Source organism: Achroia grisella, unplaced genomic scaffold, assembly GCF_030625045.1.
Source record: "Achroia grisella isolate CSIRO2021 unplaced genomic scaffold, CSIRO_AGI_Agris_v1 utg109, whole genome shotgun sequence".
In the NCBI taxonomy this organism is placed as follows: Eukaryota; Metazoa; Arthropoda; class Insecta; order Lepidoptera; family Pyralidae; genus Achroia; species Achroia grisella.
In genome coordinates this window covers 7,748,296-7,765,387 of record NW_026712573.1, presented here as the reverse complement: position 1 = coordinate 7,765,387, position 17,092 = coordinate 7,748,296, and the positions used below count along the sequence as shown (strand labels likewise).

General features: G+C 29.8%; 4 protein-coding genes across 5 annotated transcripts; 2 read left to right on the top strand and 2 right to left on the bottom strand.

Moving 5' to 3' along the window:
• Positions 1-87: 87 nt before the first annotated feature.
• Positions 88-4,636, bottom strand: LOC131847492 (N-acetylglucosaminyl-phosphatidylinositol de-N-acetylase). Its single transcript, XM_059197078.1, has 4 exons — positions 4,155-4,636; positions 3,427-3,717; positions 3,006-3,099; positions 88-2,845 (listed from the first exon to the last, which is right to left on the bottom strand). The coding sequence occupies exons 1-4, from the start codon at positions 4,465-4,467 to the stop codon at positions 2,671-2,673; spliced, it is 873 nt and encodes a 290-aa protein (XP_059053061.1). The 5' UTR covers positions 4,468-4,636; the 3' UTR covers positions 88-2,670.
• A 350-nt stretch (positions 4,637-4,986) lies between these two features.
• On the top strand, positions 4,987-8,389 carry LOC131847523 (vacuolar protein sorting-associated protein 37B). Its single transcript, XM_059197105.1, has 3 exons — positions 4,987-5,238; positions 5,576-5,747; positions 6,224-8,389. The coding sequence occupies exons 1-3, from the start codon at positions 5,119-5,121 to the stop codon at positions 6,580-6,582; spliced, it is 651 nt and encodes a 216-aa protein (XP_059053088.1). The 5' UTR covers positions 4,987-5,118; the 3' UTR covers positions 6,583-8,389.
• An 854-nt stretch (positions 8,390-9,243) lies between these two features.
• On the bottom strand, positions 9,244-12,959 carry LOC131847514 (dnaJ homolog subfamily C member 30, mitochondrial-like). Its single transcript, XM_059197097.1, has 5 exons — positions 12,786-12,959; positions 12,523-12,703; positions 12,175-12,262; positions 10,776-10,929; positions 9,244-10,313 (listed from the first exon to the last, which is right to left on the bottom strand). The coding sequence occupies exons 2-5, from the start codon at positions 12,697-12,699 to the stop codon at positions 10,070-10,072; spliced, it is 663 nt and encodes a 220-aa protein (XP_059053080.1). The 5' UTR covers positions 12,700-12,703; positions 12,786-12,959; the 3' UTR covers positions 9,244-10,069.
• Positions 12,960-13,128: 169 nt separating this feature from the next.
• Positions 13,129-16,136, top strand: LOC131847543 (myosin regulatory light chain sqh). 2 transcript variants are annotated; one of them, XM_059197126.1, is made up of 4 exons: positions 13,129-13,236; positions 14,172-14,370; positions 15,143-15,281; positions 15,597-16,136. In XM_059197126.1, the coding sequence occupies exons 2-4, from the start codon at positions 14,181-14,183 to the stop codon at positions 15,790-15,792; spliced, it is 525 nt and encodes a 174-aa protein (XP_059053109.1). In that variant the 5' UTR covers positions 13,129-13,236; positions 14,172-14,180; the 3' UTR covers positions 15,793-16,136. The 2 variants fall into 2 exon arrangements, with proteins under 2 accessions (XP_059053109.1, XP_059053115.1); XM_059197132.1 differs by lacking the exon at positions 13,129-13,236 and adding an exon at positions 13,378-13,564.
• Positions 16,137-17,092: the final 956 nt, after the last annotated feature.

Below are 17,092 nucleotides of genomic sequence, written 5' to 3'. Positions count from 1 at the left end.
TGTAAGTATAATAAATAATGTAATAAATAACATTTGTTGTAAAATGTACTATGAGTATTTTGAGGCCAACAGAAATAAAATTAATTTAATCTGTTTCAGTTTGTTTCGTTTGTATTTATAATTAACTGTTACCCGCGACATCGTCTGCATAGAATGTAACTTTTTTTATTACATACATAAGTAGAATAGAAAAAAGAACGTAAATTAAGTTGGTCGTTTATTTGATTAAAAATGGCATTTTTCATTTTTAAAATGAATACCTATTATGTCAGCTGTAAAAAAAAAATAAAATCTAAAATATATTGGAACAAAGTTAGGGCCAATTTATAAGCTACTCGTACATCAACATTATGATGGGGCGTGGAAGCGTAACAATATATCACAGAATAGGATTGAATAGGAAATTACAATATATTGCGCCGTCTTTTTATTATATATTATTACTAATAATTATTATTATATTAATAAAAACGACTAGCTTCTAAAACTATGGAATCTTATTAGCTATTTGCATATTACATAACTTATAGTGATACATTTTAACGTATAGTGGTGGAGCGATGGACAACAAATTTATAACATTACAAAGGTCAAACAAGAAATTACTTCTTTCATCCTTTCCACCGGACACAAACAAATCTAATCTTGATCTTATTAAAAAAAAAACAGTTACGAATTTATATCCCATTTAAAATGCAAAATCATTTCATTTGCGATGGCACTTAGCACATTTAGATTACTTTTATGGAACCGAGTACAATTTAATCTTTCTTAATAGGTAGTAGTGCAAACACATTAAATAGGAAATACATAATTATTTTGTATTGTATGTAAAATGATGAATGGTTTATATTCATCATTTTTGGTTCCCATAAGCAGTCACAAGGTTTATAGATTATGAATTACATTTAAAACGTAAAAGAAAATAGTCATCACAATAAATACTACTGCAATCAGTGATTATTAGCGAGAACGACGGGTAAGTAGAATATTTTAACGTATTTATGGACCTCCGTTGCCAGATTTAGTAAATTTGAGTAAAAACAACCAGACTTCTTTCGTCGAAACCGGAAATTACTTAAATTTATATAATCAGCACTATCTTAGAACATAAATACGCTAACTAAAAAAAGTTAGCAAGGTTGCAACCAGCCTGACTGGGCCTATCTGACTGGACATAGACCAAGACTAGCCGGGAATGGAATCTTAAATTATATTCCAATATAATATACCATTTAGTGTTATCGGCTCTGTTTCAGTAAAAAATTTTAGTGTTATCGGTTCTGTTTCAGACAAAAATTTCAGTGCTTTAATATAATTCAGTTTTCAAAACAGCTGCAAATATAAACAGACAGCTACAGACGCGGTCGATTTCTTACTCTCACTCTAATTACTTTCTTATAAATAATTTTATGTGCAAAATTGCATAATACACACGTTAACGTTTACCTATTCTACTTGACTGACTGTTCAAATAACGATCAAAATTTATTATATTAATTAAATCAACAATATCTGTTCACAATATATCTACATAAATTGTACAAATATTCTCACTATTGGGTACTCAAATTTGAACATTTGACAATATGATGCCTATTTACGTAGATTTGTATGTCATGACCATAACGCAAATCACAAAATAGTCGAGCATATCGTAAAATATGTGCATTTGATGAAGTCAATCATCCTGATTGAAACTGATCATTTAATGCATAACAGCAGACAAATGTAGACATAATAATAATAAAGATATGGCCACGACATACACATGCCCACTTTAGATTAGTAATACTGTAATAATACAGTACACAGTCATACATATATCTAATCTATTAACATTTTATACTCTTTACAAATCTATAATGTAATAAAATCGAATTTTCACAAATCGATATTATTTGTGCAATAAATAATCCACAGGCATGACTATCACTATTCCTAACTCTGATGGTTGTATTATACCTCTAGAAAATAACGAATAGACTATGGAGCAATGAATTAACAATAAGGAATGATTTTGTGAGATGGTAATTCAAATTAAAGTATAGTACAGGGCCGTATTGTTTACATATTTGTTCTATGAAGTAATGTTATAACAAAAACAGTAAATAAGTATTACATTTAACAATCGCTATTCCGCTAAAGTTATCCTATGATATATTTTTGTAATAATGCCTTTATTGCACATTTAAAATAACAGAAATTTATATAATTGTTATATTCATTTGTGTAATTACCTCTTCCCACATGCAGAATGATCCCATTGGAATACATATTTGAGAAACACTTATTATAATTATAGAAGAATGAAAATACCTTAGCTTGTGCCAAATTTAATTATTAAGATTACGATCCACTAGGATAGCACTCGTTTGAAATCTGTTACATTTAATTTGTCACATGGCACATAAGAACTTACTTAAAACTATTAAAATAATGTCAAAATATAAATCATAATTAATTGTGAAGTTGTATTTTGTACAAAATAATATTGAACTAATTAGTATTTGTAGAATATTACAGTTTGGCCCTCTCCATACTGTTAAACTACTTTATGTAATGAATGTTATTTCTTCATAATAATTGCCATCTATTATTCATTCATCTATCTATTTCAAATAAAAAGCTAAAACAGCAGCTGTGTCTGTGAGTTTACAGAGTTTGTGTTTAATCATCAACTTCCAGTTCAAGCTCAATGTCGGCAAGGCTGATTCTTCTTAATGTATTAATTATCATGTAACGAGAGAAAGCAACATATAGATATCTGAACCACACCATCTGAGACTTGTGCCGTTTCATGGCGCGTATCACGCGGCGGCTCTCTGTCCATCGAAGGAAGTATCTACAACATAGGCAAGTAATTTAGGATAGTAAATTCAATAAGATAAATAAAAATAATAAATAAGATTTTCTTTTTAGGAAATTTTATATACATACATGCATATAACTTATTTTCTTATATTGATTCAAATTTCCTAAAAAGAAAATCTATGTAAAATTACCTTTTGGAAGACAATACAAAGCTAAGTGGTAAATCAAAGAATCCCAGGTACTTTCTTAGTATATTCACAGAGTCTAATGTGTAGACTGTACATTCTGAAATATAATAATCATTGCAATTATAAATACTAACAGTTATTTTGGAATTCTACTTAGTAGATTAAAATAGTTTAATACAGCAGTTAACACAAGCTATAACACAATACAATATTACACAGTTATTATCAAAGTTATAAATTGACTTTCATTAATCCAAATTGAGAGAAATAATATGACTACTCAAAAAGTTAAGTCAAAATAGTAGAGTTATAATAAAAATATAATAAAAAAAAGAATAATGAACATCATATTTAAACAAATTAAAATTATAATAATTAAAACATTATTTATATTTATATAATGTAATTTATATTTATCACTCACTTTTGGGCATAAGTTTTTCAACAAACATATATGCGATAGCATAGAAAACAGCTGAATGGTTTGCATGAGATGACACCCCACCTCTATCAAATGTGACTAGAGTATCTACATCAAGTTTCTCCAACTCATGCTGAATCAATTTAGCTATAACAGGTACAGGCCATTGGACTTTCGGGTTATCCTGTAGTCTAGTGTCATTAATTAGACAAATATTTCTATCTGGCAGTCCAAGCTCTTCACATGCACTCCATAATTCTAATCTTCTTATATTGCCCTTACCCTCATAATTACCTAAAAGTATGACACAATTAGAACCAATGTAAACTTAAAGAATGGGTTATAATGTAATAGAAAAAACTGTTTATATATTTTATGTAGATGATTACAGATATGAAGACATAACATTTTATACTTGCAAAATGGCATCACATGGCAGTAACTGGTAGTAGCACATTACAAAGTTATGTCTATGGTGCTTACATGTATATAATGATGGTGATGCTTGCCATTTAATAAAAAATGGACCATCAGCTTGTTTGCCTGCCATTCCAGTTATATAAAAAAATCTATAAATAAATTTGATACTTGCAAAAATACATCAGAACTGCAATAAATAGATAACTACACAAGTTGCAATTACTATTTTGTTAAGAATTTTAATGCATGTGAGATCTACATAAAATTCACACAATATATAAATTATAACAAAATTATTTAATCGTATATACCATTAGATAAACATAGTAAGTAAACATCAGCACCCTGTTCACATAACCTGAAAATTGTGGGGCCAAAGAACATGCATTCGTCATCTGGATGTGCAACTACTATTAGAACCCTCTTTGCTCTCAATGAGCCCCGTGTACGTGTCGGTAAACGTCTGGCATATCGACGATATACTACACAACACACAAATAAATAACCCACTATCCATAAACTTATATATAATGCAAAGTTTCTGAAATACAATAGCGCTTCTGCCACGAACTTCAAATAATAACTATAGAAATACTCTATATCGTATGGTGAGCTGTGTAACATTTCTCAATCAAAATAAATTATTATTTTAGTAATACGTTCTAGTTTGGATCATTGGTGCATTAAAATAATTAATGATAGTCAATATTAAGATGAGAATATGAAATACAAGATAGTTACATATTTAATTTATGATTTAAATAACAAAATTAAAATTTTCTTTGAGTTTACTAATTAGAATTTTAGATTTTATTTGTTATCATTTTTTGTCATAAAAATGTCATATTTCAGAATTGATAGATTGAATGATGGATTGACATTCTCAACAATATTTTTCCTGGATATTACGTAACTGGAATGTCCACTCAAATAAGTTCTAAAAAGATCACTGTCTAAGTAACGATTAAGATTTTTTAAATGATAAAGAAAATTAAATGGTATCCAGAATGTGTTTTACGATTTTAACTTTAGTGAAATATGTTAAAAAAGATATGAACATGGCATATAGACAAAATGAATACATTTTTAGTTATGCCATATTTTAGTATTACTTGTCAATCACATCAATTTGTCAGTCAAACAAATTTAAACATAAACAGGTATTATTCTGATTCATCGCTAATTTGTTTTGTTCAGTTGTAATGATTTTCTCAAAAATCTAATAAAAGAAATCATTCGAATATTTTATTTATTACGTAATTACTTACCATTAAAATGATCCAACCTGATTATCCTTCAGCCATGGGGTTACTGACTCATTTGAATTCAGATGAACTCAAGGAAATGCTCAACGACGATACCAAATTCGATGCAGTTCTCAAAGATGTAAAGCAGGTACATTCAGTTGATTTCTAAAGACTTAACTATCCTTTGTGTACAAAACAAATTATAATATTGCCTATAACACAAATTTTAATAAAAACATAAATAGATATCAAATATTTATCTGTGCTGACTATTGTTCTTGATGATAATTCAATACATTGCTAGAACAAGTTGCATTAACCGTGTAATACGATGTGAGATCCTGCTGCTGGAGTGTACTCTCCATTACGTATTGACACACACAGAAAAAATCTGGTCATAGTTCATGTACTAGTTGTAGATAAGTGAGATATATAACAATACAATTTTCCAAATGTTCTTTATACTTGAAATGGTCTAATTTTAGGTGAAAGATTGGGACACAGAGAAGGAGATGATCATAGCTAGCAATAGGTCTTTGGCTGAGTTTAATTTGAGCAAAGAACCAGAACTTGAACAGCTAAAGTCTGATGTACAGCAGAAATCAGAGGTGGGCGAACAACTTTGTTCCCGCATACAAGAACTTCTCGATAACTACAGTAAGTTAATTTATAATCTTCATGATATTTTTTCTCTTCCACTATATTCACCTTCATATTACCAAAGTAGAGTGTACAAAATTGCTTGTGTGGTACCTCAGTTTCACCTATTTCAGCTACCAATCTGTTTCAGTGGAAGGATGATGAGATAAGATAGTGAAATTATTACAGGCTAAGAAGTTTTACATCCTTATCCTCCAGAATGTTATACATCATCATCATCATCTGCTTCTTATCCCATTTATTTGGGCTTGGCATTATATGTTTTTCTCTTCCATTTATCCATATTTGCAAGTTGCACCCACCCTGTTCCTGTATACATATATGTATAAAAATAAACACAGTTAATAATTATCAAGTGGGCCTTTACCTTCATTGCATTTCCAGTTAGTATGTTCTCCATAGTCTCAGTGTCGCAATTTTTATTTGTTCATTCTTGCAATACTAAATGGTAGTGATTATTGTTTATATTACAGAAACCAAATCAGCTGGAATATCACCAGATGCAACACTAGCTGTGTTACAAACTTCAGCAGCAGAATCGGAAGAGGATTCTGAGAAAATGGCACAAGATTTTTTGTCAGGGAAAATTGAAGTAGACAAATTTCTCGAACAATTTGAACCCATTCGAAAAAATATGCACCTGAGGAAGTTTAAAGCAGAGAAAATGAGTGAACTTTTGAGAACGGGTAATCAAAGCTCTTATGGAAATGGTTTATCAAAACCATACATACCATATCCTAGTTATGGTACTCCACAGGGAGCTCCAAGTGTACCATACCCAACAGGAGCTTTCAACATGCCAATGCCAGGAATGTTTAGGAATCATTTTTGAGGTTACCCATTATTTTTTGAGTGTATATTGAATATTGACATTAATTTGATTTTTAAGTTCTAGAAAAAACTAAATGTATATGACATAGGTTTGGAAATGCTCAAAGGGTACTAAAATTCCGACATCATAAACAACAAGTAAAGATGTTTACTAAATTCGTTATTATTTATATTTTTTTAAAGAATACGTGATTTATTTATTTATGTTTTTATCCTTTAACTGACTCCTAATAAGTTATCCTATATTATTTTATTAATTTATATCTTAATATATATAGTATATATATAATATACTTAATATAACAAAGTATAGGGCAAAGGGATTGCTGTGAAAACACTATCTTGCATAAAAACAGAACCAACCAGGTATAGGTACTTGTAGTTTTTTTTATTATTGTTCTAGGCTCCTAATGGTTTACTTTGGAGTTAATAGGTATATAATTTCTATGTCAATTGTACTTTATAATTAGGTATATTAATTCTTCAAATTGCTATAATTAAATGTTAAATAATTACCAAACTGCTTGATAACTTGGTGCTTTTGGAAAATAATGTGATTAACAACTACAATCTGTAAATAATTAGGTAATTTCAGTGTACTAATAGAATTCAAGATTATTTCAGTCATAAAATAATGTAATCTAAATTATTTATATTTTTAGTAACCCTTATATTTGTCATGAATGATATGTGGTGAGGTGACACCATTCACAATAATGGAACAAGATATGATCGTAATTAGGGTTCCAAACCCAAAAGCTAAAATTCGGTGTGTCCGTCCATGTGTCACTGTCACTGCGTTAAACTTCGGAGACTACATAATATCGATTTGAATAATTTTGGTCACTGTTAGCCTAATTTTATTTAACCCTAGACCAATTTTTTTTTATAAAATTATAACTTGTATATTTTCATTGCAAGAGGTAGCCATTCATCAAAAATAATTTGACTTACGTAAGAGTAGTCCTGTATACGCCAATATGAGCTTTATTTTATTTTATGCTTTCAGTCCATTTATGATGGATAATATAAAATAATGTGATAGCCGTATCTTTAAAAAAATGATTACAATTTTTTTAAATATATCGCACACATAGTGTAATACTAGATTAACTTATAACTTACAATCTTTTGAAAATCCACTCTGCAGTTTTAACTATAGAGTCTACAAAAATAGCAATATTAAATTAGTATTGTACTAGGTGTGTGATATGTAAACATTAGAGTAAAAATAGATAATTATAGAAACAGTACTCTTGTAAGTAACTATATAGAATAGTAGTTAATAAGATACCATTAAAAACTTCCATATACAAACACAAAGGTCGTTACAAAGTCCGTTTTTATGCATTTAGTCTAAACTAGTGGTTTTTAACATTTCAGCGATTGTCAATACCACTATGGGCCAGCAACCAACCACCACCAACACTCCTGCAGAAAAACTAGATTTTGTGTAGGAGTTAGTGGCCATTTTAACTTTATTACCCCACGTGTTTTATCCCGTTTAAAAAATAGTCTCGTGGATTATTTCAGCCACTCATAGACTCATAAATATATAATCCACTGACCATCAATTAAAAACCACTGGTCTAAGGACACGCATTAACAACATCAAATAAATCTGTTTCTTAATGCTACTAAAATATATCACAATTTTTTTTTATTTCATAAATAAATTATCATTGTAATATTAATGTTTATCAACCATGTTTACTTGGAACCCTGGATGTTCCGATTCCTATGCGCAATTTTATGAATAGTTTCAAATTTATTATAACTAAAACTTTCATATTATGTACACGTATAAATAGCAGGGTCCTGTTTATTTATTACAAATTTTATCAGTTAAATGTAAAACATGTTAGATGCTGTATAAATATTTTTATATAGTATAACTGTCTAACTAGAAAATGCTTTAGAGAATAATAAATAATCATTGCTATTTATTATAAACTTTTAATTCCTTGTAATGTTTGTGTACTACGGCTTTTTGGTATTTGATTTTGCAATTACGGTTTTGGTATATTATAATAGTTGTAGTAGTAAATAATGAAATAATAATGAAATAGTGCCGCCTGTGCTAATGGTTTACCCCGGTGGAGCACCAGTGGAAGATGATAAGATGATAATGAGGTCAGGTCAGTTAGGCCATCGTGATAAGTTCACCAGGAGTCTATCACGATGGTTTCAAGGGAACCACGTGGACATCAACCTGACATTGTAGTTGTAAGGCCACATCACTAACTCCCCTTTCCCTCCTCTAGCATATTAGTTACTAACTGACCCGTCCAGCTTCGTCTGCGTCACATAATATCGAGGAAAGAATCTCCGTCCCGATTGATATCAACGATGGGTTTGTCAGAGTCATTCGCAACTGTTGATGTTGTACTAAACGCAACACTTGACATGTTCATATTTCACTTGGTATAATAATATCTCAGGACAATTCAGTGCCATCTAGTCGCAAGCTAAGTAGAGCTTGTGTTATGGACACTGGAAATACTGAAATACATAGATATATTTTTTTCCAAGACCAATACAAACAATCGTACTCATGAATACAAATGTTTGTACCGTGCGAGAATCCTAACCCTCGACCATCGAAAGTAAGGCGGTGTGCTAATCCGCTAGACTACTGAGGCTACGACGTTATAGTTACGACGAATTAACTGGTAATTTATCAATGATTGTTTCCATGGGGAATCGCGTGGAGGTCGTACTGGTATCGTAGATTGCTAGCAACGGGGTTATGGGTCCACATTATTAAGATTCATCTTTCCTTCAGCTTTATAATCTAAAGTAACATTATAAACGTAAAATTTGTATGCTCGGGGTAATCTTCATATTTCTTATAACAATTCGCGACGTCTTTAACAAATCTTGAAATATACGAAGTTATATCGTATATTGCAATGATAAACAATGTCGTTTAATGCAATAAATTAACTGATTAAGAAATTGCAGTGAAATTTCAATATTCATTCATATATTTTAATATTTCAACATAAATTTACTTTATATCGTAATATTTAAGTACAAGTAAAACAATATAAATTGTAATAAGAATATTTTGTTTTATTATTTTAAATATTATCACATTTTCCTATAGGTTTTGATGTATTTTATATATGTACAATATATACAATGCATAGCATATTACACGAAAGATTTTGATAAGTGCAAATATATCATCAATGCCCGATTGACATAATGCATATAAATGAACATCCAGTCCCTACATGAATTAACTTCGATAACTGCATGATTTTTAAAAAAGTTAGCTCCGATTTTGATTAAGATATCACATAGACATTCTGACCATATGACAACATATAAAAGTTTTCTTATATGTTGCATTTACTGAGAATCGATGTGTTACATCTCCATACACCATAATTGTATAAGTATGAATGACAGTAACCATACAGCCTGCATTCTTATGTATGTTTTTCAAAACAATGATATCTTCCTACTAAATATTGTCTAATCTAATCTCTTTTGGTTTCAATTTTTAATTTTTGTGCATTTTGTCTAATGGTCATATCTTGATCATAGTCTTCTTTGCCATGTATCACTAGCATAAAAAAGAAACCAGTTAAAGCAAGTACTAAATATATTAATGCTTCCTGTTTGGTAGCTTCTATAGTAGCTTTTCGATTTGCTTGTTTGGTCCTTAGCAAATCTTTATCATATTGGGATTTTTTAAATAAATTGCCATAATGATTCTTTGACCTGTAACAGATAGATAAAAAATATTTGTATTTTTAGTAAATACATAAAGCTTTTATTACAGAGTATTTAGACCACAAGTTTTTCTAGACAGCAAGTGCATTTTTTTTTATATATAAATTGTGATAATATTTAAAATATTATCCATTATAAAACTGATTTTTAATGATGATTAAATAAACATGTCATAAAAGAAAGTAATAGATCAGAATTGAAGTCCTTGTTATTTCATAAAGGCATCTTATATATGTATGAATTATACTCTATATTAATTTAAATTTATTAGAATAATGATTACTTCTTATTTTTAAATTACAATATTACCTAATTTAAAAATTAAGCATAAGTTTATATTCTGAAGACAATACACTACACTCCTGATTGTTAAATAAAAAGCCTCAATCAAATATTAATCAAAATTATCTTTGTTCATTGATCTGTCAAGCAATTAAGAATTTTCTTTACCAAGCATCAAAGTCATATATTGGTGTTCTCCCATCCATTGTTGGTGTAATATGGCGATGTTGATGTGACTTATAAAATTTCAGGGTGGGATCTGTTGGTTCAGGTTCAGGTTTATATTCCATCCTTGATGCACTCTCATGACCAACCAGCAGTCCTACAATAGAATTAAATTAATTTTTCTCATATTATTGGAATGACAAAGTTGATGATGGCAATTGGTACTATTTATTGGCTTTAAACATGAACACACTAAAATGGCATAAAGTTTACTGCCTACCAAAGAATTGAAACACAGGTTACAATGCAAGCTGATTGCTAGATGAAATAGCTGAGTCTAGTCAGTGATTTACAATGTGTATAAAATTTATTTTTGTAAGGGTTTTCACATTTATATGATATGTGAATTGTTTGGATTTGGAATAATAATATAAAATAAAACAATTTGCTTTATATTTCAGTCAGTTTCGTCTTTTAAACATAATTTAAAAAAATATTTACTAAAAGTACAAAAATCTTAAATGTGGCAGATAAATACAGTAGTTATACATATATATTGATTAAATAAATAAATATATTCAAGCTATTTTATATTACACAAAAGTCTTTCTATCAACACTTTTTTATCCTTATATATTTTTCTTATATTTATCACACATACTTATAATTCATCCATTTAACTGATTCTTCATTTTAGATATTTAAATTCATCACAAATGCTATTTTTTTTTTAAGTGGGTCCACTGAAAATCAGCGCTGTAGTGACAAGCTGCGGCACCAGCTGAGTGGAAGCCTTTTCAGCATAGCGAATTATTAGTTTTTAAGTTTTCTTTTTTACTCTGTACTTTATGCTGAAGAAATGATTATTATTATTATTTTGTTTTGTATCATAAGTTACTAAAGTAGGATTGAATGATTTTTTAACATATAGGTACTAGATAACATTAAGAGTATACATTTTTGGTTTAGCCAAGGAAAAAATTGAGTATTCTTATTTGTTATAATGTTATAAAATTGGAGTGTCTGTTTATAATATTGAAATAACCATTTTTTACTACATGCATATGAATATAAATACGGTACATACACCAAAATAACATTTATTACAATTTTTGTCTGTCTGTTGGTTCCGTATAATCTCTGAAATGGATGGACCGATTTTGATGGAACTTTTTTTTGGCAGTTAGTTGATGTAATAGGAGTAACTTAGGCTACTTTTATTTTAGAAAAATAAAGTTAAATTCCACACAGACAAAATCGCGGGAACTGCTAGTAATAAAATATAATTTTAAATGAAAAATATACACTAAATTATAGAACTTAGTCTCACACTCGGTTTAATTATAATGTTTATATACTTAATCATTATACTCTGTTGTACACCAAATTATATTAATAATACCTTTGTCATAAATTTTTTTTAACTTGATATTTCCAAGAACTTCATATGCCTCTGTGATTGCTCTGAACTTTTTAGCAGATGTTTCATCCTGAAAATGTGTTATTTACATATTATATGATAGATGTATGCCATAAGCTGCAAACTCCTTATCAGTTCAATTACTCCTGCAAAATTGAATATCAAAGGAAAATTTTATCAGAACTATAAAAGTATGCATTTTAGTATCTTATATAACTCACTACAAACAAAATATTCCATACTGTATCTAACGGAAAATCTGTTTATATACCTTTACTTATGACTTAGACTGTTTAAGTTATGATATAACAATTATGAACCCATACATACTGAAGATTTATCTGGATGATAGACTTTTGACAGTTTGTAATAAGCAGATTTAATTTCGGACTGCGTGGCTTTCGGTGTGACTCCCAGAACGTCATAATGGTTGGCGCGTAACCAAGATGAAGTGCTAATTGAACGTACTATTTCAGACACCAATCTGGACTTGGTTGAGCCTATCATTTCACTAAAAATTAGGAGACTCGTTAAATGGATTTTGCTAATATAAAAATGATAACCGTAATACCTAATAATAATAAATGACTTACTTATATATTAGGTATTTCTCGTAAACATACAAATTTGTTTTGATAGAATTTAGTGAGCAGTAGGGACGATTAATTTATGATTATTTGTTAATTTGCTCATTTTGCAACAAAATGCAGTACTTATTTGTATTTGTTCAATGACAGATACAGACTTTATGTGACAACTGAGTCAATATAATAGTTAACACAGATCCGAAAGAGCCGTGCCTTTTTTATTTCTTTCCGTTATTCAATCATGAATGACGGAAAGAGAGTGACTTAACGAGCATTTTGTTTCTTTGACACGATGTATATGACTGACGTTCAGTAAGTTGACTGATTAGGTTTGAATGACAAATGATTAACTAAAAATCTATCTGTATTAGTCATTTTGCTTTCAACGCATTTATTTTTTATTAAAAAAATATACTTTTGGAATATTTTTTGTTATAATACCAATCAGCTAAAATATGTAAGTATATAAATCGTCTTATCCTATCGGTAAATTAGAGAATGAAACAGATGGTGTGTTATAAAATCGGTGCCTTATATGGAAATCTTTGTGATTGTGACATCGCGTCCCAGATAACTTCTACCTAACACCGAAAAAGTTGTTTCTACAGTATGCGTCACATCATATACTGGTTAACGCCCGACTACTGGTGAGGTGTCGGCGAACAGTGACTCTATAAGCTCTTATTTTTAACCTCCTTCAATCTGGAAAATTAGCTAGTCACTGTTTAGTTAAGCTTTATCCGTTAACGACTCTTGGCATAAATTATTATTGGTATACCAGTAAGGTAAGTTGATATCATTGAAACATAATTAAAATGTCTAAAATAATTTCTTGTGGTTGTAATTGAATCTTTATCAATTTTGTCATTGGCTAGCTAATTAGGCTAAGGACAGTGACAATACTTTTATTCCTTATAGGCTGTTCTTTTCACTAAACCAAATATCGTACAAAGCTCTATGGCATATTAATATAAGATTTATTTTTATACTAATATTTATGGTTTTTTATTTTTTTTAGCTAGAATAGTGCCTAAAACTAATGTTACTATTTAGTTTTGGTAACAATGTTTCTTTTTCTTTTTTAAATAAAAAATACAGATTTCAGCTACTTTATCCTACTGTTTTATACTTTTTTTATCTAATATGTTTTTATTAACTTACTATTATGTCTTACTGGCCTATAGTTCCTTTCTGTGTAACTGTTTTGAGTTAAGATTGATTACTAGGGTCTAATCTTTTCATCTGTTCCATTTGTTTTTCTTCTCAATATATTGTTGTTCCATATCTTTCTCCTTTCCATTTGACTCAGCATACTGTACTGACCAATTAATTTGTTATTTTTGTTTAATGCACTTTTGCATTCTTTATTATTTATTATAGTTTTTATTATAGATAACAACAATGTCATCTCGTAAAACTGCCGGCCGCCGTGGCACAAACAAGAAGCGTGCCCAACGAGCCACCTCCAATGTCTTCGCTATGTTCGATCAGGCACAGATTGCAGAGTTTAAGGAGGCATTTAATATGATTGACCAGAACAGAGATGGTTTTGTAGACAAAGATGATCTGCATGACATGTTGGCATCACTAGGTAAATAATCTGTGGATGGATGGATTTGTAAATAAATATAGACCAAAACACTCAGACCAATACAGACAATTGTAGTAATACATACAAATGTTTTAAGAGAATCAAACCTACAAACATGGGGTGTGAATAAAGAAGTATGCTAAACCACTGACAGAGTCCTGTCTTACCTATAGATAAATGAAGCAATTAACACACTGATAGATTTCTTTGTTCTTTAATTGACATTAAATTGGTCTTTAGTCAAGGTATCTCAGTGCTTTAGCAAATATTCTGCTTATCCTGCTTAGTTCTGTACTGAGTCAGTCCTAGGCAGACACATCACAATTAGTTAAATTCTGTGTTATTTACATAGAATAGAGTAAATATATGTAGAGTGGGTGAATCAAGGAATCAATATATACAGGGGTAGTAGTATTTTTTTAGAACACCACAGTCATTGAATAATACTCGAATGTCATTTTGTGATCAAACTTTAGGTGCATCATATGTCTACATACATACAGGCTTTCACACTTGATTCTCTACTTACCTTGGAAAGAATCTGGTATGTGAGTAAACATATGTCTGTTGGGCTGACTCTTAAGCATGCATAACATGTTTTTCATATGCTACAGGACTATATATAGGTACATGACCCATATTGCTATATCAAGAATATCATTGTATCTGTCTGTATTATTAAGTGTTAATCACAACTAGTGATTAAGGACTAGGTGATATTATAAGAGTAGTAAATTATTCCTTTCCAATAAATTGTATAATTTATTTTTAGGTAAAAATCCAACAGAAGACTACCTTGAAGGTATGATGAATGAGGCTCCAGGCCCTATCAACTTCACCATGTTTTTAACCTTATTTGGTGAACGACTTCAAGGCACCGATCCTGAAGATGTTATCAAAAATGCATTTGGGTAAATATTCTATTCCATACATATAAACAATTTAAATATAACTTCTATGTATGTTATTTTATATCTGAATAATGAATGGTATAAAATAAAAAGGCCTGTACTTGTAAAATTAGTAAGTTTAAACATCAATTTACACAACATGTGCATATGTATATTAATTAATTAATTTGTTGCCTTTGTCTCTTATTAAATTATTTGGGGTCAACGTCATCTTCTAGGCCTCAAAAGGCCCTTTTCATTCATCCACCTTATTTCCGAAAAACAAATCTTGTTTTCTTCAAAATTCTTATAATAATAACAATATGATTTCATTAGTTGTTTCGACGAAGAAAATAATGGCGTCATTGCTGAGGAACGCTTACGTGAGCTGCTCACCACGATGGGTGACCGTTTTACTGATGATGATGTCGACGAAATGCTGCGCGAGGCACCAATTCGTGATGGACTCTTTGACTATGTGGAGTTCACACGTATATTGAAACACGGCGCCAAAGACAAGGATGAGCAATAAGTGGTCGATGTTGGCAGATTGTATTGTTGTCTCCACCAAGTATTTATACAAATATTGTAATTAAAAAAACATACATTTTTACATGTATTTCTGAGGTATTTAAAGTAATAGTTTAGTTCAAGCTAAAGTTTACAACTATGTATATAAAGTGCATTTCGATCTAAACATATGTAGGTGGAAATGTGATAAAATTGTGCAATGGACAGTTATCTGGAATATTTTTATTCTTTTAATACATTTGTAAAATATAGTATTGGAATTTATTGCATAATTACATAGACAAACATCAACCTGTCTGCCATATTTATATGATAATCTGGTAATTAATAGGAAATATATAAGATGATATTATGATATTAGTTTTGTATCAGTTCCGTGAACACAGCGGTGCTAAATAAAACATACTTCCATGTTGCATTTGATTAATAATGATACGTATGCATTTGAGTATTGAATTCCATGTTGTAAGATGATTGGCCAAAGTAGTATATCGATTCATTGAATATAGCGCATTTTTAGTACAAAATAAGTGATTGGCTGACAGTATTTTATGATCATTCCCTCAATTAGAAGCAAGTAGAAATCTCTTTATAATAATAATTTTAAATGAAGTACTTATTTTAAGTTTAAACAAATCTAATGATTTAATTTAAAATATGAAATTTATATTGTTTCGTAATTATATAAGGCTCTGATTAGAATCGATGCATTCTAATTGTATTTGGTAGTTCAATAAGCTTTTCTTGAAATTGACAGTTGTAATCGATTAGTTTTTAATATTTTTTTCTATTGCTTTGACTATTATAGAGTTCATTAATTTTATAACTCATCATAGTGTGTGTTATTTAGTAATAATAATCATTTATGTATGTATTTGTTATATCAATCTATACATATATTAAATTAGTACTTTAAATTAATTCGTAGTATTTTTGTTTCTCATGACTTAATATATTAGACCTCTAAACTCCACGAGATTTAAAGCCAAAATAATACCCTGCTCCGTCTTTGAAGTCTTTAAATGGAAAGAATACATATTTTATACTGCAAAAAGCTACCATGGATGATAATTCATCAGCGCACCAGCACTAAGAGTATATGCTGGCGGGGCACAGTGGAAGATAATAGGCCTATGGCGAATTTATCAGGATATAACAATATCGGTTTCCAGGGGAAATGCCCATACGTGGAGTTCGACCTGACATTGTACATTGCTAATAAAGGAGCCATCACTCCATTACGAACAATACTAAACTTCAACGTTTAATACACATATTGGAGATGGGTTTACTATTCTGTC

What these genes read in the sequence shown, in the direction of transcription:
- LOC131847492 (XM_059197078.1), bottom strand. Translation starts at nt 4,467, where the DNA reads ATGTTACACAGCTCACCATACGATATAGAGTATTTCTATAGTTATTAT. An exon ending in CTTACTATGTTTATCTAATG is followed by an intron (nt 3,718 to 4,154) that starts GTATATACGATT and finishes TCATACTTTTAG; the next exon opens with GTAATTATGAGGGTAAGGGC. An exon ending in TGAAAAACTTATGCCCAAAA is followed by an intron (nt 3,100 to 3,426) that starts GTGAGTGATAAA and finishes ATTATATTTCAG; the next exon opens with AATGTACAGTCTACACATTA.
- LOC131847523 (XM_059197105.1), top strand. Translation starts at nt 5,119, where the DNA reads ATGATCCAACCTGATTATCCTTCAGCCATGGGGTTACTGACTCATTTG. An exon ending in TTCTCAAAGATGTAAAGCAG is followed by an intron (nt 5,239 to 5,575) that starts GTACATTCAGTT and finishes GTCTAATTTTAG; the next exon opens with GTGAAAGATTGGGACACAGA. An exon ending in AGAACTTCTCGATAACTACA is followed by an intron (nt 5,748 to 6,223) that starts GTAAGTTAATTT and finishes TTTATATTACAG; the next exon opens with AAACCAAATCAGCTGGAATA.
- LOC131847514 (XM_059197097.1), bottom strand. Translation starts at nt 12,699, where the DNA reads ATGATAGGCTCAACCAAGTCCAGATTGGTGTCTGAAATAGTACGTTCA. An exon ending in ATCATCCAGATAAATCTTCA is followed by an intron (nt 12,263 to 12,522) that starts GTATGTATGGGT and finishes ACACATTTTCAG; the next exon opens with GATGAAACATCTGCTAAAAA. An exon ending in ATATATGACTTTGATGCTTG is followed by an intron (nt 10,314 to 10,775) that starts GTAAAGAAAATT and finishes TATCTGTTACAG; the next exon opens with GTCAAAGAATCATTATGGCA.
- LOC131847543 (XM_059197126.1), top strand. Translation starts at nt 14,181, where the DNA reads ATGTCATCTCGTAAAACTGCCGGCCGCCGTGGCACAAACAAGAAGCGT. An exon ending in TGACATGTTGGCATCACTAG is followed by an intron (nt 14,371 to 15,142) that starts GTAAATAATCTG and finishes ATTTATTTTTAG; the next exon opens with GTAAAAATCCAACAGAAGAC. An exon ending in GTTATCAAAAATGCATTTGG is followed by an intron (nt 15,282 to 15,596) that starts GTAAATATTCTA and finishes TGATTTCATTAG; the next exon opens with TTGTTTCGACGAAGAAAATA.